The sequence below is a fragment of the Bombina bombina genome, chromosome 3 (genome assembly GCF_027579735.1).
Source record: "Bombina bombina isolate aBomBom1 chromosome 3, aBomBom1.pri, whole genome shotgun sequence".
In the NCBI taxonomy this organism is placed as follows: domain Eukaryota; kingdom Metazoa; phylum Chordata; class Amphibia; order Anura; family Bombinatoridae; genus Bombina; species Bombina bombina.
The window spans coordinates 1,237,213,003-1,237,237,567 of NC_069501.1; the positions used below are offsets into that span (position 1 = coordinate 1,237,213,003).

At 40.5% G+C, this 24,565-nt stretch overlaps 1 protein-coding gene across 4 annotated transcripts in view; it reads left to right on the forward strand.

Moving 5' to 3' along the window:
- The window catches only part of PPME1 (protein phosphatase methylesterase 1), a 188,222-nt gene that overhangs the window by 61,428 nt on the left and 102,229 nt on the right, over positions 1-24,565 (forward strand). For all 4 annotated transcript variants that reach the window (XM_053708738.1, XM_053708740.1, XM_053708739.1 and 1 more), the window contains exons 8-9: positions 16,357-16,447; positions 17,959-18,024. In XM_053708738.1, the coding sequence (XP_053564713.1) occupies positions 16,357-16,447; positions 17,959-18,024 (157 nt within the window). The remainder of the gene's footprint in view (positions 1-16,356; positions 16,448-17,958; positions 18,025-24,565) is intronic.

The following is a 24,565-nucleotide window of genomic DNA, read 5'->3' on the forward strand; positions in this document are numbered from 1 at the left end:
AGGATCTGTTTCCTGTTGCGCTAAGCTATCCAACCAAAAGGTTGAGGCAGCTGCAACATAAGCCATAGCAATGGCAGACCTGAGAAAATAGCCAGAATATAAATAAGCTTTCCTTAGATAAGATTCAAGTTTCCTATCTAAAGGATCTTTAAAAGAAGTACTGTCTTCCATAGGAATAGTAGTACGCTTGGCAAGAGTAGAAATAGCCCCATCAACTTTGGGGATTTTTCCCCAAAACTCTAATCTAGCCGCTGGCAAAGGGTACAACCTTTTAAACCTAGAAGGAATGAAAGTAGTACCAGGCTTAACCCATTCCTTAGCAATCACATCAGAAATAGCATCAGGAACTGGAAAAACCTCAGGTGTTACCACAGGAGGTTTATAAACAGAATTTAAACGTTTACTAGTTTTGATATTAAGAGGACTAGACTCCTCAATATCCAAAGTAACCAACACTTCTTTTAACAAGGAACGAATATACTCAATCTTAAAAAGATAAGTAGATTTGTCGGTGTCAATGTCTGAGGTAGGATCTTCTAAATCAGAGAGATCTTCATCAGAGGAGGATATTTCAGTATGTTGTTGGTCATTAGAAATTTCATCTATTTATGAGAAGTTTAAAAACACCTTTTACGTTTATTAGAAGGCGAAATAGCAGACAAAGCCTTCTGTATTGCATAAGCAATATAAATTTTCATATCAACAGGGATACCATGTACATTAGATGTTGAAGGAACAACAGAAACTGTACTAGTACTGATGGAAACGTTTTCTGAGTGCAAAAGCTTATCATGACAACTGTTACATACTACAGCTGGAGATATAATCAGATACGCTTAGCTTTGGTAGAACTGTGATAAGGCAGCAGGGTTCCAACAGTTGCTTCTGAGACAAGATCAGATTGAGACATCTTGCAAAATGTTAAAGAAAAAATAACATTAAAGCAAAACTAACAATTTCTTTATATGGCAGTTTCAGGAATAGGAAAAAAATACAAACAGCATAGCCCTCTGAGCATATAGAAGGCATATAGAAGGCAAGAGGCATATAGCAGGTGGGGTGAAAAAATAAACAACATTTTTTGGCGGCAAGTATGACGCCTGACACAAAAGGAAGTTGAAAACATTTTTGGCGCCAACAGCTGGACAGACGCAACCTCGTGCAAGGAAACCTGGTGTCAACTTAGACGACGGAAATGACGAACTTGCGTCATCAAAGGCGTACCTTCGCGCCAAAAATGATGCAATAAATAACAGCATTTTGCGCCCTCACGAGCCTTGTTTTGCCAGCGAAATTAAAAGAAAAAACAGTCAATTTGAAAAAAGGACTATACCCCAGGTAAGACAAATAACTTCCTAAACATGCTTCCCAAACTGAAACTGACAGTCTGCAAAAGGAAATATACATAGACCTGACTCATGGCAAATATAAGTAAAATGCATATATTTAAAACTTTATATTAATACATAAAGCGCCAAACCATAGCTGAGAGTGTGTTAAATAAGAAACATACCGAAAGACACCCATCCACATATAGCAGATAGCCAAACCAGTACTGAAAAAGTATCAGCAAAGGTAATGGTATATAAGAGTATATCGTCGATCTGAAAAGGGAGGTAGGAGATAAATCCCTGCGACCGAGAACCTTTGAAAAGATTTCCCGTGAGGAAAACCCTAAAATCAAAAGGCGATACTCTCTTCACATCCCTCTGACAAACACTGTACTCTGAGAGGAATTGGGCTTCAATATGCTGAGAAGCGCTTATCCTAGAAGAAATCATAAAAATCAAGCACAAACTTACTTCACCACCTCCATAGGAGGCAGTTTGAAAAACTGAATTGTGGGTGTGGTGAGGGGTGTATTTATAGGCATTTTGAGGTTTGGGAAACTTTGCCCCTCCTGGTAGGATTGTATATCCCATACATCACTAGCTCATGGACTCTTGCCAATTACATGAAAGAAATGTATAAAGGAGAGTAAAAAAATTGATTAGAGGGGATGTCATGCTGTGGTGTGCAGTGTGTGATAATTAGACATCAAGATGTGGCATCCCCAAGGCAGAACATGCTGTGATCTGAGATGTCATTGCAGAAAATGCAGCATGTCTGCAGAAAGAATGGGACACATGCAGGAACTGTTGGCTCTTTCGCTTTGCAGTGCTACTCTGCATCAGGCTGTTGTTTTCAAACTGTACTGTGCTCTGGCTGCACTGTGTATGTTTTCCTTAACAAAGTGCATCCAGAACAAAGTGCTGTTTGAAGAGAACAGCCAAATATGGAGCATTGCTGCAAAGCAGCACTGCATTTATTATTGTTGACTGACTCAAGACGTAACACTTTTTCTTTTTTTTTTTCTCTGCAGCTAATGTGCAATGCAATTTTCAATTGCTGCACCATATTCTAAAACTTCAAAAATTACTTTATTCTCCAGTTAATCAACACATTGCAATTGAACTGGTGCTTTACTGTAACTGCTTAATTTATCATTTCAAAATGATCTGCAGAAAATTTTTCACATAAAAAATTTCATTGCAGAAAGTGAAAAAAAGTTTCTGCCTCTGGGGATGGCATTTGGTCAGTGAACCTTTTCAGATGGAAGTTTTATTTTTAAGGGACATTCTAGATTAATAATTGAAGCGCTCTCTGTTTTGTTTCGCCTTTACCAAATCAACATATATTTATAGAAATTTGTGCAAACCTTAAAATTTACTTCCAGCTGGTGGATTAATAATAGTACAGCAATGAAAGAAAAGAAATTGATTTGGGAATATAACTTATTGTAATATGGTGATAGAGAACCAAATCGTATAAAAGCAAAACTAATCACATCTATAGTTAACGATGGTCAGTTTCTTGGAGGAAAAAGGCAGCTTTGGACTGAGGTGGAGAAGAGTAATATAGTATTTCTGTGAACGGTTTAGAACATACAATTCTTTCTAATTTCACAATGAGTCCACGGATCATCGTTAATTACTGTTGGGAATATCACTCATGCCTAGCAGGAGACGGCAAAGAGCACCACAGCAAAGCTGTTAAATATCACCTCTCTTCCCTCCCACCCCAGTCATTCTCTTTGCCTACGTTAGAGCAAGGAAGTGGTAAAATTAGGTGTTAGTATAAGATTCTTCAATCAAGAGTTTATTATTTTTTAAGTAGTGCAAGATTGTGCTACTTTGTTCTGGGGTGTAGCCGTAGTCAATATCAGTCTCTGCAGTAGAGCATTGGTGGCTTTAGAGCAATGGGAACTTGTGGGACATAATTCTCACTGCGCCTCCCATATATTCATGCTGCCCTAATCTTGATAGCCTAAGTAACATTACTGAGGCTTTATCCTTTTCACAGAACTATGTGAGGGAGAGGACCTCTCAATCCTGGTGAGCTGCCCTGCTGTCGGGCAGATTTTAAAGGTAAGTGCTGACTTTTTACTCTGGGTCTGGGAAGAGGATTTCAGAGGAAGTGGAGCACTTTTTTTTTCCTGGGACATAACTCCTATTTATAAAGGGAGGGGATCCTGTGACAGTACTTTGTAAGCAGGCACTGGGGCTGAGGAGACTAAAAGTGGATTTATCTCTGGGGGCTTAATCACTAGGGCTGAGTAAAAGAAGGACTCAGTAGGAGGTGATTGTTTTTGTCTCATATTTGGGCTAAGTTGCTATCTAACAATAAGCCTTAGCACTATTTGCCCCCAGGTTTGACAAGAGGTTCAGTTAGCTCCCGGTGGCTTATTTCTTAATACAATAATAATGGCGACCGGGAGATTGAGAGTTGTAACGCCCACATTGGGCGGAGCTTTGTTTAGCGCCGATTTTGGCTGCGCACTCTATTTCTAAATACATTGGTAATGGCGACCGGGAGAGTGATTGTTGTCACGCCCACGAGGGGCGGAGCTATGTTTGGCGCTGATTTGGGCTGCACACTCTCTATATCAATTCCGATTTCGGAAAGAAAAGTCTGTTTGTTTAGTTGCAAGCACAGTCTTTAGTGTTTTCACATATGTGGGACCTGACAGCACCACAGCTGTGTTCCGGATCCTGTTATGAACAAAAACGAAACCAGTAACGTTTCTTTATTTCAAGTTACGTTTTTAAAAAATAAAGTTAGGAATGTACTAGGTTTCTGAAGGACAGATGGGCACCTCAGCAAGATTAAGCTGAGGTGTAGATAGGTTCTGCTATATTTGTGTACTAATTTAGCTTACTTCAGCACACAAAAATAAAAAGTTGCATTTTAAAATTTAAAGAGACAGTAACCTTTTTATGTGTTAATTTTTATTACAAAATTTAACCTGTTTATCTGTTTAACTCATCCCTTGTGACTCAGGATGGACCAAGAGGCCCTGCTAGATGTCTCTTGGTTTTATGCTTTGATCCCAATGTGGTTATAAAAATAGATTTTTCTGAACCTGCTCCTTCTAAGGCGCATACTGTTTAGGAGTCTATTGACCAATGGTCAAGATATGCCACAAATCTCTCCTAATGTGTCACAAAAATGTATAGCCCACATGCAGTGCCCTGCGCTTCCTCTTACACTCACCTGGAGTTAACTTGCATTTCATGTATTGTCTGTTTATCCACACTGTAGAGAAAAGTACAAGAGGACATATATTCAATCAATAGTGTGATTGATTCAGTAGTAACTATTCCAAATGTTTCTTCCCTGTAACTTGAAAGAGGAGGATACTTCGGTAGTATCTGAGGGGGAATTCTCAGACTCAGATGTGGTAATACCTGTATCTGATCCTGAGGTTGCTTTCCTTCAGTTTTAGCTTGAATACCTCCATTTGTAACTTGTGGAGGTTTTAGCTACCCTGGACGACTCCGACACTACCGGCGTAGCCTATCCTATTGAGTCCAGTAAATTATACTAATATTGTGATGTGCCTTTCATGGTAGAAGTTGTACCTGTACCAGATAGGGTTATACAGATATTTGCTCAGATATCTCCTCCCCTATATCTAAAAGGATGCTTTCTATAGCAGACTTTATCAAGGAGTCTTTGCAGAAGGCAGATACTATTCCCATAGAGGACAGTAGTTCCTTTTGGATCCTATGCAGGAGAAGGACCCTATGATTAGAAGTTAGAGGGTTTACATTGACAAACTGCGGTTGGTATTGCTACTGTCACCAGTGCTGCGGCGTACTGGTTTGATGCGTTGTCTGTTTCTATTGGACAGACACCTCTCTCGAAGGGATATAATAAATGCCCTTAAGTTAGTAAACTCCTTTAATACAGAGGTTTCTTAAGCTGGGAGCTATTATTCAGGCTTTGCCATATTGGCCCACAGAGCATTTTGGTTAAAATCTTGGTCTGCGGTTGTTTAATCTACAGGATAAGAGAAATAAGCGAAAGGACGTCAGAGAGAAATTTAGGTCCTTTTGAAATTTCTAGGGAAATCCTTTCCCTCCTTCTCCCAAACAGGAGCTGTCTAAGCCTTCATGGAAGACCCAATCAGTCTTAGAATTAGGGAAAACAGTCCAAGACGCCTGCTGTTGAGTCAAGGACAGCATGAAGGGCTTGCACCCGATCCGTAAGGGGGCTGGTTTTCCTTCTTTCGATCAGGCTTGGGTTTGTGATTTCATGATCCCTTGGGTGGTGTACATTGTGTCCCAGGGATACAAATTAAAGTTCAAGACTTTGCTCCCAGGGTCTGCTTTCAAGATTATCAGCAGACCAGACTAAATAGAGATTTGCTTTTACGCTGTGTACGGATCATCTCCGACCTGGGAGTGATAATTCCTGGTCCAATGCAGGAATGAGGTCTGGGTTGCTACTCCTATCTGTTCGTGGTTCCCAAGAAAGAAGCGAACTTTCAGACCTATTTTAGAATCCACTCTGGGTTCTCAGAGTGCCGTATTTCAAGATGGAAACTATCGTTCCATTCTTCCTTTGGTCCAAGAGGGTCAATTATGACCACGGGAGATTTGAAGGATGCATACTTGCATCTTCCCATCCACAAGGACTATCTCAAATTTATAGGGTTGCCTTTCTAGACAAACATTTCAACTCGTGATTCTTTCCGGCCTGGTCACCGTTCTTGGAATTTTTTCAAGGGTTCCGGGATCACTGCTGGTGGTGCTCTGATTGCAGAGCATTGCAGGGACACCATTTCTGGACGACATTCTGGTTCAGGCACCTTCCTTTCAACAAGCAGGATTACGCACAATTTTTCCTGCAGTCTCCCGGATGGAAGGTGTAGGGTCACTTCTTTTGTTCCTTAGCTCTGCTCTGGCTGATAAGGGTGCGGCACACGTTTTCTTCAGGGCCCTGGGGTGACCACTGAAATCACACACACATGCAACTGAGTGTTTTCACAAAAGTCCCGTTTATTTGAAGAACACACAAAGAATTTATAGGAATGTATACGTCATACATGAGGTCACAGGAAATATATAAAAAACGTAGTTAACTTCACATCTGCATAAGGGGCCCACAGGAAATAAGAATGTTGTTATAGCACATAACAGAATATGCCCATATCCATTTGTAGAGAGGAACTTATATTAGAAACATATGTTACAACTTATACAGAAAGAAACTTGTGGAATGCTGCTTTATAAACATTTGATACTAGATTTAAAGTTACCCTCAATATGCTTAATATGTGAGATTCAAATTACCCATATAACATAATATATATAATATATATATATACACACATATATATATATATATATATATATATATATACACATATATATATATATATATATATATACATACACACATACACATATATATACCCATCATTCCCCTCTTTGATCACATTGTGATCACATAACCTGTAATGTTCCTACAATATAAACTATCTGGGTCTACCTCTAATTAAATTTTGCAGTTGAACTTTTTCTGCATCTTGTATCATACCTGATATTTTCTTTCCTAAAGTACAAGACATGTAACAGTTAAACAATGTTAATAATAGTAAACAAATAGGTTTAAAGTGTCCAGCATCTTCAAGTGAGTAATAACATGCCGTTATTAATACTATTGGGATATACACAAATATCAATATCCCCATTAGGAAAAGGAAGATCTTGCAGAAATGTCTTGGATCCATGATTGAGATCGTCATCCTGGTCTTTGTGAGGAGTGATCGATACCTTATCACCCACTTCTCCTTTGTGAGGGGTGACCGATAGCTTGTCACCCGCTTCTCCTCTCTTTGGACAGAGTTTCACTCTTGAAGCGTGTATCCAGATGTCCTTGTCATCAATCAGTACGGCAGTCCTGGTTACAGCGATCACAGTGACTGGCTTGCTGAACGGGAAACCTCCTTTCTTTGCTTTATTCAGCTGGCGAATGCAGACCAGATCTCCAGGCTTGAAAGGATGGGTTGGTTCCTGTGAGGGAAGAGGTAAACGGGAAGACACATCACCATAGATGCCATTCAATTTATCAATCAATTGTTTTACATATTGTTCCTTAATACAATCTAAATCACCATTTTTAATGATAAGTGGGCCTTTTACCCATGGAGTTGGGAATGGTCTACCCATTAGGACCTCAAATGGAGACAACCTGGTTGTCCTATTTGGGGTCATTCTGATTTCTGCTAAAATCGCAGGTAAATAGTTTTGCCATTTAACCCATGTACCTGCTGTTGCCTTTAAAAGTTTTTCCTTGATATTGCGATTCATTCTTTCTACAATCCCTGAGCTTTGAGGATGGTAGGGAATGTGAAAGTTCCAATTAATCTGTAACCATTCTACTAACTCATGTGTGATTTTACTAATGAACGCTGGACCGTTATCAGAATTAATCTGAAGCGGACAACCAAATCTGGGAATTATTTCAGTGGCTAAAATTTTAGCGACTGTTTTTGCATCTTCCCTCTGGGTAACAAAAGCTTCTGGCCACTTAGAAAATTGGTCAACTATTACAAGCAGATATAATTGTTTAGTGCCAGTTTTTGGAATATGTGTAAAATCAATTTGTAGATGTGTGAATGGGGCTATAGGTGGGGGTAAGTGGTCATGCTGGGCTTTATTGGGAATGGTTGCATTGGTCTGTAAGCAATATACACATCTATTAATATATGCCTTGCAATGATCACCTATACCTCTAATGTAGAAAGATTGCTTCAACAAGTTGTTGGTTTTATACCTAGGTGTCCAACACCATGGGCTTGTGCTATAAAGAGTGGTGCACTGCTTTCCGGTATGCCCACCTTCCCCTCTTTAGAAAACAAACCATTCTCATCTAAAGCTAACCCATTAGTAGTCCAGAAAGATATGTCACTAGGAGTGGCATGTCCCTGGAGTTCAAGAAGCATATGGTCTGTAGGACATGAAGGTGGGGCTAAAACAGCATACATACGGATGGTGGATCCGGGTGTATGAGAAACATAAGCAGCCTCTTTAGCAATTTTATCTGCAAGTGCATTACCCAAGGAAATAGGGTCAGACTTGTATGTATGTGCACGGCAATGTATGATCGCTATGTACTTTGGGAGTTGTATGGCCTCTAAAAGTTCATTAATCAGGTCTGTATGAGAGATGGTCTTGCCATCTGCTGAAACAAAACCACGTTGTTTCCATATCATACCAAAATCGTGCACAACCCCAAAAGCATAGCGAGAGTCAGTGTAAATGTTAACAGATTTATTTTCAAACAATTTACATGCTTTTGTAAGTGCTATTAATTCTGCAGCTTGTGCAGAAGGATAAGGAATGGGGCCTGCATCTAGAACAATGTCTGGTAGTTGCACAACGACATAGCCTGTCTTATAAATACCATCACTAGGTCGGGAACAAGAACCATCAACAAACACATTATCAGCATGGTCAAAAGGTTTATCCATCAAGTCAGGTCTTGGTGTGGTAATGTGGTGTATTACCTCTATACAATCATGATCTGTTGGAAAGTCTGGTGATCCTGTAAGTAAGGCACTAAGTATTTGAGTTGGCCCTGAGGATACACTACTATATTTAATAGTCAGATTTGTATTATTCAGTAATATACATTCATAACCAGAAAGTCTTTGAGAAGTCATGTGTTGGGTAGTGACATTTTTTACAAGATGTAAAACTTGGTGACTAGTGTGTAGTACTATTGGATGGCCTAATGTGATTGTTTCAACCATCTCTACAGCCATGGCGCAAGCTGCCAATGCTCGGAGACACGCCGGCATCCCTTGTACCGGTATTGGAACTACTTTGGAAAAGAAAGCTACGGGACGCATATTGCCTCCACCATGCTCTTGGGCACAGACAGCAGCCATGGTTTTACAATTGTCCCTCGCATACAAGTGAAATGGTTTACAATAATCAGGTAGTCCTAAAGCAGGGGCACTAATAATGCTAGTCTTCAGAGCTATGTAGGATTTAGTCATGTCTGTGGTCCATTGTATATGTTCAGGGCTATCCCCTTTTGTGGCTTGCCTTAGAATGGAATCATGATGGGAGCACTCGGGAATCCATTGTCTGCAATAATTAATCATACCTAGAAAGGTTAGCATGTCCTTTCTAGTAACTGGCTTTGGGATCTGTTGAATCGCTTAGATTCGTTTGGGACTAATGGACCGGTGGCCTTGGGAAAGCACAAAACCAAGGTAATCCACTTTTGTCACTCCTACTTGTAGCTTATGTTTTGCTATTTTATGACCTTCAGCAGCAAGGTGTTTTAACAGACTTATTGTATCTACTGTATTAGCCTCCTGGTTAGGACTACACAACAGTAGGTCATCGACGTACTGAAGGAGGACGGAACCGTGGCTGGGAGTCCATGACCGCAAGGTACGTTGGAGCACCAGCGAGTAGACCGCAGGTGAGGCCACATAGCCTTGAGGGGGGCGTGTCCAGGTAAGCTGACGCCCATCATAATAAAAAGCCATAAGTAGCTGTGTCTCAGGGTCCAATCGGACTGAAAAAAATGCGTTAGCTAAATCAATGACTGTAAATATACAGGCATCATGTGGAATGGCTGTGAGTAAGGTTGTAACATCTGGGACAATTGGGGCAATTGGGATTACTATTTCATTAATTGCCCTTAGGTCTTGTACTAACCTATATTCATTGTCTTTCTTTGGGATCGGATTTATGGGGGTATTATAGGGAGAAACTACTGGACGGAGGATTCCTTGTTTAAGGAATTCCTCTATCATGGGTCTTATCCCTTCTTTCTTTTCTCTAGACAATGGATATTGTTTAATCAACACTGGAGTAGTATTAGGTTTTAATCTGGCTTTATATGGGGTACACTGAACTAAACCAACGTCAAGTTTTGAAGATGCCCAAACAGAGGATGGGACATCTGTCAATATGTCATTAAAAAAACACAGGTTAGTGGACCCTAGACTCACGTCTAACCCACCCTGTCTAGTGACAGCTACTTTCAAACCAAGGGGACCCATAAGATCACGACCCAAAAGGTTAAGGGGACACCCAGTTATAATACGAAATGGGTGCAAAAGTTGTTGGCCAGTACAGGGTACCCTAACTTCAAGCGGCGGTGTGATGCGAGTCTGAGTCAGCACTCCATTAATCCCTAGAGAAGGTTCAGATTTTCCAGTAATGCCATCATACATATCTGAGCATAAGGCAGAGCATGTAGCTCCTGTGTCTACTAGAAATGGTAGGGGTTCTCCCTCTACTTCTAGGACTAAGTACGGTTGCTCATGATAACTTGTTGACACCACTGGAAAAATTGGAGTGCTACCTTCTAGGCACCCCTATGGCCATTGTATGTTGTGTTTGGGTGCCTCCATGGGTGCAGGGGCTATGTAAGGCTGTCTGTTATACTGTCGGGGATTGTAAGGGGGGCCAGAATTATTAGGGGGTTTTGGGCATTCATTTTTCCAATGTCCCTGTTCCCCACAGTTAAAACAATGTGTTCTGTTTGAAGTATAATTCCCTCTAGCTCTTCCTCTAGCTCTCCCTCTACTTCTCACATACATTCTATTACTCCCTGTATTATCCCTTTCCCTGGCCTGGAATGGATCACAATGTTGTAAACTCTGCTTTTGATAAAAAGCAGCGTTTTTTCCCTCTAATTTCCTGATGTCAAAACAACCTGCCCCTTCTTTTTCATGAATTCTTTTCAAGAATTCTGCTGGAGTCAACTCTGGCCAATCAGAGACAAGTTGTTTCACCAACAAAGAAAACTGAGGTTGCATATTACTAATGCAAGTCTGGACCTTCAGAGAGCCCATTGCATCTCCTGATTCCATTCCAGCCTCTTCCTTCCAGCATTTATAAAAACGCTTAACAAATTCTACTACTGTTTCCTTTGTATTCTGTTTGCACTCTAGTGCAATTGACATACTTTGTTTATCCTTCCATATTCTATGCATTTCTATACTTAATTCTGTCCACATTTCATCAAGTCCTTCACATGTGTTTAGGGCATAGTTAATTGTTGGATCTCGACTCAATTTACTAATACTCTTTACATTACCCCACTCCCAACCTGATTCAGGGTCATAGTCTAGAAGTGCATCAATAATAATTCTTATATCTGTCTGTGTCATGTTTTGTCCTTGTAACATTCTTTTTAAATACATAATACAAGCTGATGGATGTTGACGGGGATTTGGGGCTCCCTTGGTAATTTCCCTTAATTCACCCGGGGACAAAGGTTTAATAATTAATTGGTCTCCCACAGTAAGAAATGGCATACTAGCTTCTGGTACAGCTGCCTCCTCCTCCTCTACTTCTTCATTCCCTCTTTTATATTGTGGGGTTATTGTAGGGGGGTAGGAAGGTGTTACTGGTTCAACCTTAATCGGGGGTTTGGGCATAATTGGGGGTTTAGTGACCTGGTATCGGGGAGTTACAGAAGGTCCTGGCAAGGTCCATTCCTGGGGTACCTGAGCAGAGGCAATAGCAATAGTCTCTAGATCTATGTCACTAGGGGATGGGAGGCTAGGATATAGTCTGTTATATGATGGCAAAGGTAGGTGAGGGGCATTATATGGGGCAGGGGGGGGTGAATATGTTTTCTGTCTTTGCTTCTCACTTTTACCCTTCTTTTTATTCCCATCTATATCAATATATCGCCAGTATGGAGCAACAGTCAGCCAATTTTCCCCACCCTTTTTCATATAATCCATATTCCATCTTGGATCACCATTATACCATGGAAATGCCTCTTCATCACCTAGACACAACCCTTTTACCATATTCATATGAAATGTATCATTATCCCCCTCTCTGGGGAATGGATCAGAGCTTCTCATAGCTTCTGTCCATTCTGCCATATTCTGAACCCAAGGAATAATATACATAAACCCAACGGGCGACACCCTTCCCACATAATCTTTACAATTTTCACCTGGTCTAGGTGATGGAAATTGTTTAGACTGGGATTTGCCCATTCTCAACTCCTAACTTATCTTTTAAAACATTTACAACAAAATATAATACAATACAAAACAAAAACAAAAAACAAAAAAAAAAAATAATAAAAAATAATAAAAATAAAAAAATACAATACCTTTACCTTTAAGAGCAATTAATTATTGAATCTTTTTGCATAAACCACATTAACTAGAATGGTTGTACTCCGTTACCAGCTATTGTGCTTAATGCTTAAGTTTACAACAAGAGAAAGAAAAAAAATATCACTATGCTGATCCTTTCAGTAGTTTCTGGCATTAATTATCTCTAGGTCAAAGGTCACCCTTCACCAGAAAAAAATGTAGCGTTTTAACTAACATTTAGAAACAGCAATACATATTAACAACAGTTTACTTTCTTAATACTTTAAACAATAAGCAGTATTTTACTTCCTTAACACTTTATACAAATAAACAGTATTTTGCCATACAGCATATTTAAAAACAAGCAGCATAAGAATTCATATAAACAATGCAGTATTTATCTTATAACTTTAAAACAATGTTAGCCATACAGCAATATTTCAAAAGCAAGCAGTAAGAAAACGTGTGTTTTAACCCTTCAGCCAGACTTTATATAACCTGATTTCTACCAAAGAAATCTTATTCCCTTTTTATTTTTTTTATTTTTAATCAAAAATTTGATTAGAATCTACCAAAGATTCATATATATATTTAACCTGATTTTTACCAAAAAAATCTACTATTCCTCTTTTAGAATCTACCAAAGATTCACATATATATATTCCCCAACTATTCCTATGTAAAATGAAACTTAAGGGGTCTCGTGGTAAGAGAAAAAAGGTCAGAATAAAAAGACTCTTTGTTCAGCTTACCTTCCGAGAGTTCCCTGTTTCATTCCACTTCTGACGCCAGTTTTGTAGGGTCACTTCTTTTGTTCCTTAGCTCTGCTCTGGCTGATAAGGGTGCGGCACACGTTTTCTTCAGGGCCCTGGGGTGACCACTGAAATCACACACACATGCAATTGAGTGTTTTCACAAAAGTCCCGTTTATTTGAAGAACACACAAAGAATTTATAGGAATGTATACGTCATACATGAGGTCACAGGAAATATATAAAAAACGTAGTTAACTTCACATCTGCATAAGGGGCCCACAGGAAATAAGAATGTTGTTATAGCACATAACAGAATATGCCCATATCCATTTGTAGAGAGGAACTTATATTAGAAACATATGTTACAACTTATACAGAAAGAAACTTGTGGAATGCTGCTTTATAAACATTTGATACTAGATTTAAAGTTACCCTCAATATGCTTAATATGTGAGATTCAAATTACCCATATAACATAATATATATATAATATATATATATATATATACACACATATATATATATATATATATATATATACATATATATATATATATATATATATATATACATATATATATATATATATATATATACATACATACACATATATATACCCATCAGAAGGTGAAGTTGGTAAAGAGTTCCTACAAGGGTAGTTTCCTTGGAGAGCTATATTAGTCTCTTCATCAATGAAGCTGACTGTAGTCAGGAATTCAAGGATTTCTATCTTACCTAGCACTTCAGTCCCATCAGTGGCTCAGTGCATGGAGGTAATTGGGCTGATGGTAACAACAATGGACATCCTTCCAGTTGCCCGTTTCCACCTTAGTTCTCAACAGTTAAGAATTCTTTGGTGGTTGTCTCAGGATCCTTGCTCCCAGGGAACCTGCTTTCGCAGTTCTTCTGGGTGAGTGTGACAAATGCCAGCCTTTTGGGCTGGGGAACTGTTTGGGGCCCTCTAAGAGCAGGGAATATGGACTCGGTGGAGTCTGTTCTTCCCATAACCGTTTTGAAAAAGTAAATAGTCTCCTAGCCTGGCCTCAGTTAGCTTCGGACGGGTTTATCAGGTTTAAGTTAGATCTTATTTCAGCCGTCGGGGACTCTGAGTTTTCTCGGCCATGACAGAAGTAGTCAAGATTATTCAGTGGGCTGAGACCCACAATTACTGTCTGTTGACAACCTGCATCCCAGAAGGGACTTTTGAGAGGCGGCCTTCGTCAGTAGGCAGGCTTTTTACCCAGAGGAGTAGGAACTCCAGCCAGGGTTTTTTTTCCAACCTGATTCTCAATGGGGTCAGTTGCAATTGCATCTCATGGCTTCTCGACAGAATGTTAAGCTTCTGAGGTACGGGTTGAGGTCATAGATATCTCAGGCTGTTCAATAGTCGATTTGGCGTTACCTTGGAATTTCAGTCTTGCATACTTAATTCCTCCTTTTTGTTTTTTTCTCCTGAGTCTTGGCTCGAAGTAAGCAGGAGAGGGCGTCGGTGATCCTCATTTCACTGGCATGGCCCGCAGGATTGGTATGCAGTCCTGGTGGACATGTCACATATTCCACCTGGGAGTCTCCCTGGAGGAAGGGTCTTCTACTCAAGGACCCTTCTTTTATCCAAAAATAGTTTCTCTGTAGTTGACTACTGGAAGATGGAAGCTTTATTTCATCCAAGCGTGAATTAGGAATTGGTCAGTGAGAACATGAATCGGGCTCGTAAGCCTGTGTCTAGGAAGATTTTACCCATATGACATGGCGTAAATATTTATATTGGTGTGAATCCAGGGGCTTTTCCTGGAGTATAGTCGGGATTCCTGGGATATTGTCTTTTCTCCAAGAGGGTTTGGAGAAAGGACTATCGACAAGCACCCTAAAGGGTCGAATTTCTGCCTTATCTATTTTATTACAAAGCGTCTGGCAGATGTTCCAGATGTGCAATCTTTTGTCAGGCCTTGGTCAGGATCAGGCCTGTGTTCAAGCCAGTTACTCCTCCATGGAGTCTTAATTTGGTTCTAAGAATTTTTCAAGGGGCTCCATTTGAGCCTATGCGTTCCTTAGATATTACGTTGTTATCTTGGAAAGAGTTTCAGAGCTCTCGGCATTGCAGTACGAATCCCCTTACCTTCTATTTCATTCAGATAAGGTAGTTTTACATGCTAAATTAGGATTTCTTCCTAAAGTTGTTTATGATCGGAACATTAATCAGGAGATTGTTGTTACTTCCTTGTGTCCTAATCCTACATCTCAAGAAGGAACGGCTTCTGCACAATTTGGACGTGGTCCGTACCTTTAAAAATTTTACCTGCAGGCGACTAAGGATTTTCGTCAGTCTTCTGCTTTTTTTGTCGTTTTCTCGGGAAAACGTAAGGGACAAAAAGCTATGACTACTTCTCTTCCTTTTTGGCTGAAGTGTCATATTCTTTGCATATGAGACTGCTGGACAGTAACCTCCAGAGAGAGTTACGTCTCATTCCACGAGGGCTGTTGCTTCCTGATGGGCATTCAAAAAGGAAGCTTCTGTGGAACAGATTTGCAAGGCTGCAACTTGGTCCTCTCTTCACACTTTTTCAAAATTCTACAAGTTCGACACTTGCCTCGGCTAAGGCCGCTTTTGGGAGAAAGGTCCTTCGAGCAGTGGTGCCTTCCGTTTAGGTTCCCTGTCTTGTCCCTCCCGTATCATCTGTGTACTCTAGCTTGGGTATTGATTCCCAATAGTAATTAAGATGATCCGTGGACTCATCGTGTCATTAAAAGGAAAAGAAAATTTATGCTTACCTGATAAATTTATTTTTTGACACAATTAGTCCATGGCCCGCCCTGTTTTTCAAAGGACAGGTTGTTGGTTATTATAAACTTCAGACACCTCTGCACTTTTTTTTTTTCTTTCCTCCTTTACTTTGGTCGAATGACTGGGTTGGGAGGGAAGGGAGGAGATATTTAACAGCTTTTGCTGTGGTGCTCTTTTCCGCCTCCTGCTGGACAGGAGTGATATTCCCAATAGTAATTAAGATGATCCATGGATGTCAAAAAAGAAATAAATTTATCAGGTAAGCATACATTTTCTTTTTACAGTACATCGTCTAATATCTTCTCCCCAGAGGATCCATAAGAATGTTATGGCTGGGTAATAGTACACTTTTTACTCTGGAGTAATGTGAATCTCATCTCACTGTTGGTTCTTATTTATAGGCACTGCTATGGACGCACTCAACAGTATGCAGAACTTCCTGCGCAGCCGTCCGAAAACCTTTAAATCTCTGGAAAACGCCATAGAATGGAGGTGAACACCTGATTAATGTTGATGGTGTGCAATGGACATACAAACAGTTAAAGGGACATGAAACCCAAAATGCTTCTTTGGTGATTCAGATAGAGAATACAATTTTAAACAACTTTCCAATGTATTTCTATTATCTAATTTGCTATGTTCTCTTGGTATCCTTTGCTGAAAAGCATACCTAGGTAGGCTCAGGTGCTGGGAGTTAGCTGCTGATTGGTGGCTGCTCATATATGCCTAATTTCATTAGCTTACCAATGAGTCGGCTAACTCCTAGTAGTGCATGGCTGCTCTTTCAATTAAGGATATCAAGAAAATGAAGCCATATTGATAACAGAAGTAAAATGGAAAATTGGTTAAAAATGTATGTTCTATCTGACTCATAAAAGAGAACTGTTGGGTTTTGTGCCCCTTTAATTCTACTAGCATTGAAAATGTGCATGGTGCATTGCCAGGTATTGTTTGCTCTGGCCAATTATGCAGAGTTCAATCAATCTCTGTGTAGCATATTGCAGGGTCAATATTCCAAGTTATACGGGATAAACAACAATGATTTTTGATAACTGTATCAAAAGCTCCTGTGACACTATGAAGCTCCAACAAATAACCTTATTTGGGATTAGTAGATGAATAAAACAAAATTCCTCGCTTCCATAAACTTTACCCTGATCAGCTATTTGAAGCACACCCAGCATTTTCAATGTTACGATCCATTTTTGTATTTGACGTTGCTTTCTACTGACTGTGGTGCATGCTCTTGTTTTTACTGTCAAGCTGAGTTAGCAGTGAAGAAAACCTAGAAAATTGGAGTGTTCACTTTGCAGCATCTACTGTGTGATTGATGCACTTCTGATGTGCACAGTCTTTTTATATTTTTTATTTATATTTGAGTCACCAGCTCCTACTGAGCATGTGCAAGAATTCACAGCATATACGTATATGCATTTGTGATTGGCTGATGGTGGTTACATGGTACGTATATGCATTTGTGATTGGCTGATGGCTCTCACATGATACATGGGGAGAGGAAATAAAGTTCAGACTCAGTGCTGTTGCATTGTCTTTTTATCATGTATTTGTTAATATGCAACCTACTGTATTTACTGTTCCTTAGAAGGCTAAGTAAAATTAAACAATGCAGGATTGATTTTAACATTGAATAAGCTGGATCTCTGAAGTGGTGTCTGCTTTAAATTGCCTGTGTATGTAAGTGTGTGTGTGTGTGTGGGGGGGGGGGGGGGTTTGCATTATTCTTCCCTTTTAATATTAAATTAATATTAAATGACCTATTACCAAGGCTGTCTGCAGCAGACATTTTTGATGTCCTTGTTTTCAGGATGCACATTAACAGTATTATCAGAACAGTACAGCGCTACACAGGTGAGCAGGGGGGAGTGTGTCAATGTATTTCATAAAACTTGAGATTATAATGCTTTTTAAACAAAAATAAGAAAACATTTTTCGGATTGTTTACATTAAGTTTAACTCATATTGATAAATAAAATCTCTTTTAGTGTCAAAAGTGGCCAGATACGAAATGTAGAATCTGCCAGAGTTTCCATGGGAGGACAGATAAAGCAGTGAGTATTAAACACCAACACCTCTTCTAGTGTCATGTTGTTTTCTAGATATATTCCATACAACGATTTCAATAATAAAAAAAAGACATGAGAATTTGGAGGGTTAATATGGTGACAGTACCAGTGTCTGAGCATTGAATCCTCTTATAAAACAATACATTGGTACCAGGTGATGCTGAAACAGTATTTAGAATTATCATAATACATTAGATAAGTCTTTTACTGTAATATAAAAAGATTAAATAGCCTTTCGAAAATACTTTCATATTGTATTATTTCCCCTCTTTCTTTCCCATGGCATGGAGAGTCCACAAATCCATTCAATTAATAGTGGGAATTCAACTCCTGGCCACCAGGAAGAGGCAAAGAACACCCCAGCAAAGCTGTTGAGTATCATTCCCACTTCCCATAAACCCCCAGTCATTCTTTGCCTTATACATCGGGCGGATGTGCGAAGATGGTGTCTGAAGATATTTAATCCTTTAATGGGTACTTTTCCCTGCAAGCAAGGATTGGGGCTATGCTGTTTCCATGTAATCTTTTTTAGTAAGAGTTATGGTGGCTTTTAGCAGTTGGGAGACAGCAAGGTAGTCCTTGCTTACCTTCCAACATTTATGCTACCCCTATATATATAAAATCAGGGTTGGTTACTCTGCTTTTCTTTCTCTACAGGTCCCTGTCAGAGGTCGGCTGAGTCTGTCGAACCTGGAGTTGGTGAGACTTCTAACTATAAGTCCCTATATCCTCTGCCCCCATGGCTTGTGGTCTAATTGATTCAAAATATCAATAATTTGAAGACAGCACCTCTTATAAAGTATCCTGGGGCATGGAAAAAGGACAAGCCAAGTTGTATGTATATGTTTGTTGTTGTTTTAAGTTTTAGTTAAATATAAAAAACATTTTTTTAAAAAATATACATGTGATATATACAGATTAGACAGGAAGGGGTGTTGTAGATACCTTTATTTGTATTTTAACACATGTTTTTTATGATAAGTCCACAAGATGGCACTGTTGGTTAAGCTGATAATTGTTTATCAGGTATAAAAAGCACTTTGACATGACTAAGAACCAATTGTTGGTTTGAAACGTTAACTTTTTTTTATGGACCCTGTATACGATAATAAAGGTCTTTTAAACTACCACATGGAGGCTGGAAATCTATTTTGCTTTGGATTCTGGTCTAATTGAGGCATAATAGGGGAAGGGATTTGTATTCATTTGCTGGGTACCCTCAAGTGAGGGTGAGCAATTAGGGAAGATGTAATATTAGCCACAGCATATATAACTTCTAGTAAAGTTTTTAACATACCCGGGCTTGGTTACTCCCTCCCTGGGGCGGCAGTTTTTCATCTCTCTACATAATTAATCAGAGATAACCACACGCTACTGTCAAGTAGGCTGACAGTCCTGATCCCTCCCAGGTAAGGTTTTTTTATGCGGACCATCCTTTCCTTATTTGCAGGAAATGGAGTCTGTGTATCCTTAAGACACGGTGAGTCCACGGAATCATCAATTACTGTTGGGAATATCACTCCTGGCCAGCAGGCGGAGGCAAAGAGCACCACAGCAAAGCTGTTAAGTATCACTTCCCTTCCCACAATCCCCAGTCTTTCTCTTTGCCTTCGGTGCTAGGAGGAGGTGAAGTTTTTGGTGTCTGAAGAAGATTCGCTTCAATCAAGATTTCTCTTGTTAAGTGTATCCAGTCCACGGATCATCCATTTCTTATGGGATATTCTCCTTCCCAACAGGAAGTTGCAAGAGGATCACCCACAGCAGAGCTGCTATATAGCTCCTCCCCTAACTGCCATATCCAGTCATTCTCTTGCAACACTCAACAAAGATGGAGGTCGTAAGAGGAGAGTGGTGTTTTATACTTAGTTTATTTCTTCAATCAAAAGTTTGTTATTTTTAAATGGTACCGGAGTTTGCTGTTTATCTCAGGCAGTATTTAGAAGAAGAATCTGCCTGCTTTTTCTATGATCTTAGCAGAAGTAACTAAGATCCATGGCTGTTCTCACATATTCTGAGGAGTGAGGTAACTTCAGAGAGGGAATGGCGTGCAGGTTTTCCTGCAATAAGGTATGTGCAGTTAATATTTTTCTAGGCATGGAATTTGCTAGAAAATGCTGCTTATACCGGATTAATGTAAGTAAAGCCTTAAATGCAGTGATAGCTACTGGTATCAGGCTTATTAATAGAGATGCATACTCTTATAAAAATGTAATATAAAACATTTGCTGGCATGTTAATCGTTTTTATATATGTTTGGTGACAAAACTTATTGGGGCCTAGTTTTTTTCCACATGGCTGGTTTGATTTCTGCCTAGAGACAGTTTCCTGAAGCTTTCCACTGTTGCAATATGAGTGGGAAGGGCCTATTTTAGTTCTTTTCTGTGCAGATAAAAATACTGACAGAGACATTCAGCTTCCCTCTGCATGATCCAGGACATCTCTGAAGGGCTCAAAAGGCTTCAAAGTCGTGTTTGAGGAGGGTAACAATTACAGTAGACTGTGGCAGTTGTTGTGACTGTGTTTAAAAAACGTTTTTGTCATTTATTATTCTGTTTTTGTTATTAAGGGGTTAATCATCCATTTGCAAGTGGGTGCAATGCTCTGCTGACTTGTTACATACACTGTAAAAATTTTGTTAGTGTAACTGCCTTTTTTCACTGTTATTTCAAATTTTGTCAAAATTTGTTTCTCTTAAAGGCACAGTAACGTTTTTTATGTTGCTTGTTAACTTGCTTTAAAGTGTTTTCCAAGCTTGCTAGTCTCATTGCTAGTCTGTACAAACATGTCTGAAACAGAGGATACTTGTTCATTATGTTTAAAAGCCATGGTGGAGCCCCATAGGAGAATGTGTACTAAATGTATTGATTTCACCTTACACAGTAAAGATCAGTCTTTATCTATAAAAGAATTGTCACCAGAGGGGTCTGTCGAGGGGGAAGTTATGCCGACTAACTCTCCCCACATGTCGGACCCTTCGCCTCCCGCTCAAGGGACGCACGCTAATATGGCGCCAAGTACATCAGGGACGCCCATAGCGATTACTTTGCAGGACATGGATGCAATCAAGAATAATACCCTGTCAGAGGTATTATCCAGATTGCCTGAATTGAGAGGCAAGCGCGATAGCTCTGGGAGCCATGTCTGATACTGCATCACAATATGCAGAACCTGAGGACGGAGAGCTTCAGTCTGTGGGTGACGTCTCTGATTCGGGGAGACCTGATTCAGAGATTTCTAATTTTAAATTTAAGCTTGAGAACCTCCGTGTATTGCTTGGGGAGGTATTAGCTGCTCTGAATGACTGTGACACAATTGCAGTGCCAGAGAAATTGTGTAGGCTGGATAAATACTATGCAGTGCCGGTGAGTACTGATGCTTTTCCAATACCTAAAAGGCTTACAGAAATTATTAGTAAGGAGTGGGATAGGCCCGGTGTGCCCTTTTCCCCACCTCCTATATTTAGAAAAATGTTTCCAATAGATGCCACTACACGGGACTTATGGCAGACTGTCCCTAAGGTGGAGGGAGCAGTTTCTACTTTAGCAAAGCGTACCACTATCCCGGTTGAGGACAGTTGTGCTTTTTCAGATCCAATGGATAAAAAATTATAGGGTTACCTTAAGAAAATGTTTATTCAACAAGGTTTTATTTTACAGCCCCTTGCATGCATTGCGCCTGTCACTGCTGCGGCGGCATTCTGGTTTGAGGCCCTGGAAGAGGCCATCCATACAGCTCCATTGACTGAAATTGTTGACAAGCTTAGAACTCTTAAGCTAGCTAACTCATTTGTTTCTGATGCCATTGTTCATTTGACTAAACAAACGGCTAAGAATTCCGGATTCGCCATCCAGGGCGCTATGGCTCAAATCCTGGTCAGCTGATGTGACTTCAAAGTCTAAATTACTCAACATTCCTTTCAAGGGGCAGACCTTATTCGGGCCTGGTTTGAAAGAAATTATTGCTGACATTACTGGAGGTAAGGGTCATACCCTTCCTCAGGACAGGGCCAAATCAAAGGCCAAACAGTCTAATTTTCGTGCCTTTCGAAATTCCAAGGCAGGTGCAGCATCAACTTCCTCCGCTTCAAGACAAGAGGGAACTTTTGCTCAATCTAAGCAGGCCTGGAAACTTAACTAGTCCTGGAACAAAGGCAAGCAGGCCAGAAAGCCTGCTGCTGCCTCTAAGACAGCATGAAGGAACGGCCCCCTATCCGGCGACGGATCTAGTAGGGGGCAGACTTTTTCTCTTCGCCCAGGCGTGGGCAAGAGATGTTCAGGATCCCTGGGCGTTGGAGATCATATCTCAGGGATATCTTCTGGACTTCAAAGCTTCCCCTCCACAAGGGAGATTTCATCTTTCAAGGTTATCTGCAAATCAGATAAAGAAAGAGGCATTCCTACGCTGTGTGCAAGACCTCCTAGTAATGGGAGTGATCCATCCAGTTCCGCGGACGGAACAAGGACAGGGGTTTTATTCAAATCTGTTTGTGGTTCCCAAAAAAGAGGGAACCTTCAGACCAATTTTGGATCTAAAGATCCTAAACAAATTCCTCAGAGTTCCATCTTTCAAAATGGAAACTATTTGGACCATCCTACCCATGATCCAAGAGGGTCAGTACATGACCACAGTGGACTTAAAGGATGCCTACCTTCACATACCGATTCACAAAGATCATCATCGGTTCCTAAGGTTTGCCTTTCTAGACAGGCATTACCAATGTGTAGCTCTTCCCTTCGGGTTGGCTACAGCCCCGAGAATCTTTACGAAGGTTCTGGGCTCACTTCTGGCCGTTCTAAGACCGCGAGGCATAGCGGTGGCTCCGTATCTAGACGACATCCTGATACAGGCATCAAGCTTTCAAATTGCCAAGTCTCATACAGAGATAGTTCTGGCATTTCTGAGATCGCACGGGTGGAAAGTGAACGAGGAAAAGAGTTCTCTATCCCCACTCACAAGAGTCTCCTTCTTAGGGACTCTTATAGATTCTGTAGACATGAAAATTTACCTGACTGAGTCCAGGTTATCAAAGCTTCTAAATGCTTGCCGTATTCTTCATTCCATTCCGCGCCCTTCGGTGGCTCAGTGTATGGAGGTGATCGGCTTAATGGTAGCGGCAATGGACATAGTGCCATTTGCGCGCCTACATCTCAGACCGCTGCAATTATGCATGCTAAGTCAGTGGAATGGGGATTACACAGATTTGTCCCCTCTGCTAAATCTGGATCAAGAGACCAGAGATTCTCTTCTCTGGTGGTTGTCTCGGGTCCACCTGTCCGAGGGTATGACCTTTCGCAGGCCAGATTGGACAATTGTAACAACAGATGCCAGCCTTCTAGGTTGGGGTGCAGTCTGGAACTCCCTGAAGGCACAGGGATCGTGGACTCAGGAGGAGAAACTCCTTCCGATAAATATTCTGGAGTTAAGAGCAATATTCAATGCTCTTCTGGCTTGGCCTCAGTTAGCAACACTGAGGTTCATCAGATTTCAGTCGGACAATATCACGACTGTGGCTTACATCAACCATCAAGGGGGAACCAGGAGTTCCCTAGTGATGTTAAAAGTCTCAAAAATAATTCGCTGGGCAGAGACTCACTCTTGCCACCTGTCAGCAATCCATATCCCAGGCGTGGAGAACTGGGAGGCGGATTTTCTAAGTCGTCAGACTTTTCACCCGGGGGAGTGGGAACTCCATCCGGAGGTGTTTGCTCAGTTGATTCATCGTTGGGGCAAACCAGAGTTGGATCTCATGGCGTCTCGCCAGAACGCCAAGCTTCCTTGTTACGGATCCAGGTCCAGGGACCCAGAAGCGACGCTGATAGATGCTCTAGCAGCGCCTTGGTTCTTCAACCTGGCATATGTGTTTCCACCGTTTCCTCTGCTCCCTCGACTGATTGCCAAAATCAAACAGGAGAGAGCATCAGTGATTCTAATAGCGCCTGCGTGGCCACGCAGGACCTAGTATGCAGACCTAGTGGACATCTCATCCTTTCCACCATGGACTCTGTCTCTAAGACAGGACCTTCTCATACAAGGTCCTTTCAATCATCCAAATCTAATTTCTCTGAGACTGACTGCATGGAGATTGAACGCTTGATTCTATCAAAGCGTGGCTTCTCCGAGTCAGTCATTGATACCTTAATACAGGCACGAAAGCCTGTTACCAGGAAAATCTATCACAAGATATGGCCTACATATCTTTACTGGTGTGAATCCAAGAATTACTCATGGAGTAAGGTTAGGATTCCTAGGATATTGTCCTTTCTCCAAGAGGGTTTGGACAAAGGATTATCAGCTAGTTCCTTAAAGGGACAGATTTCTGCTCTGTCTATTCTTTTGCAAAAGCGTCTGGCAGAAGTTCCAGACGTCCAGGCATTTTGTCAGGCTTTGGTTAGAATTAAGCCTATGTTTAAACCTGTTGCTCCCCCATGGAGCTTAAACTTGGTTCTTAAAGTTCTTCAAGGAGTTCCGTTTGAACCCCTTCATTCCATTGATATTAAGCTTTTATCTTGGAAAGTTCTGTTTTTGA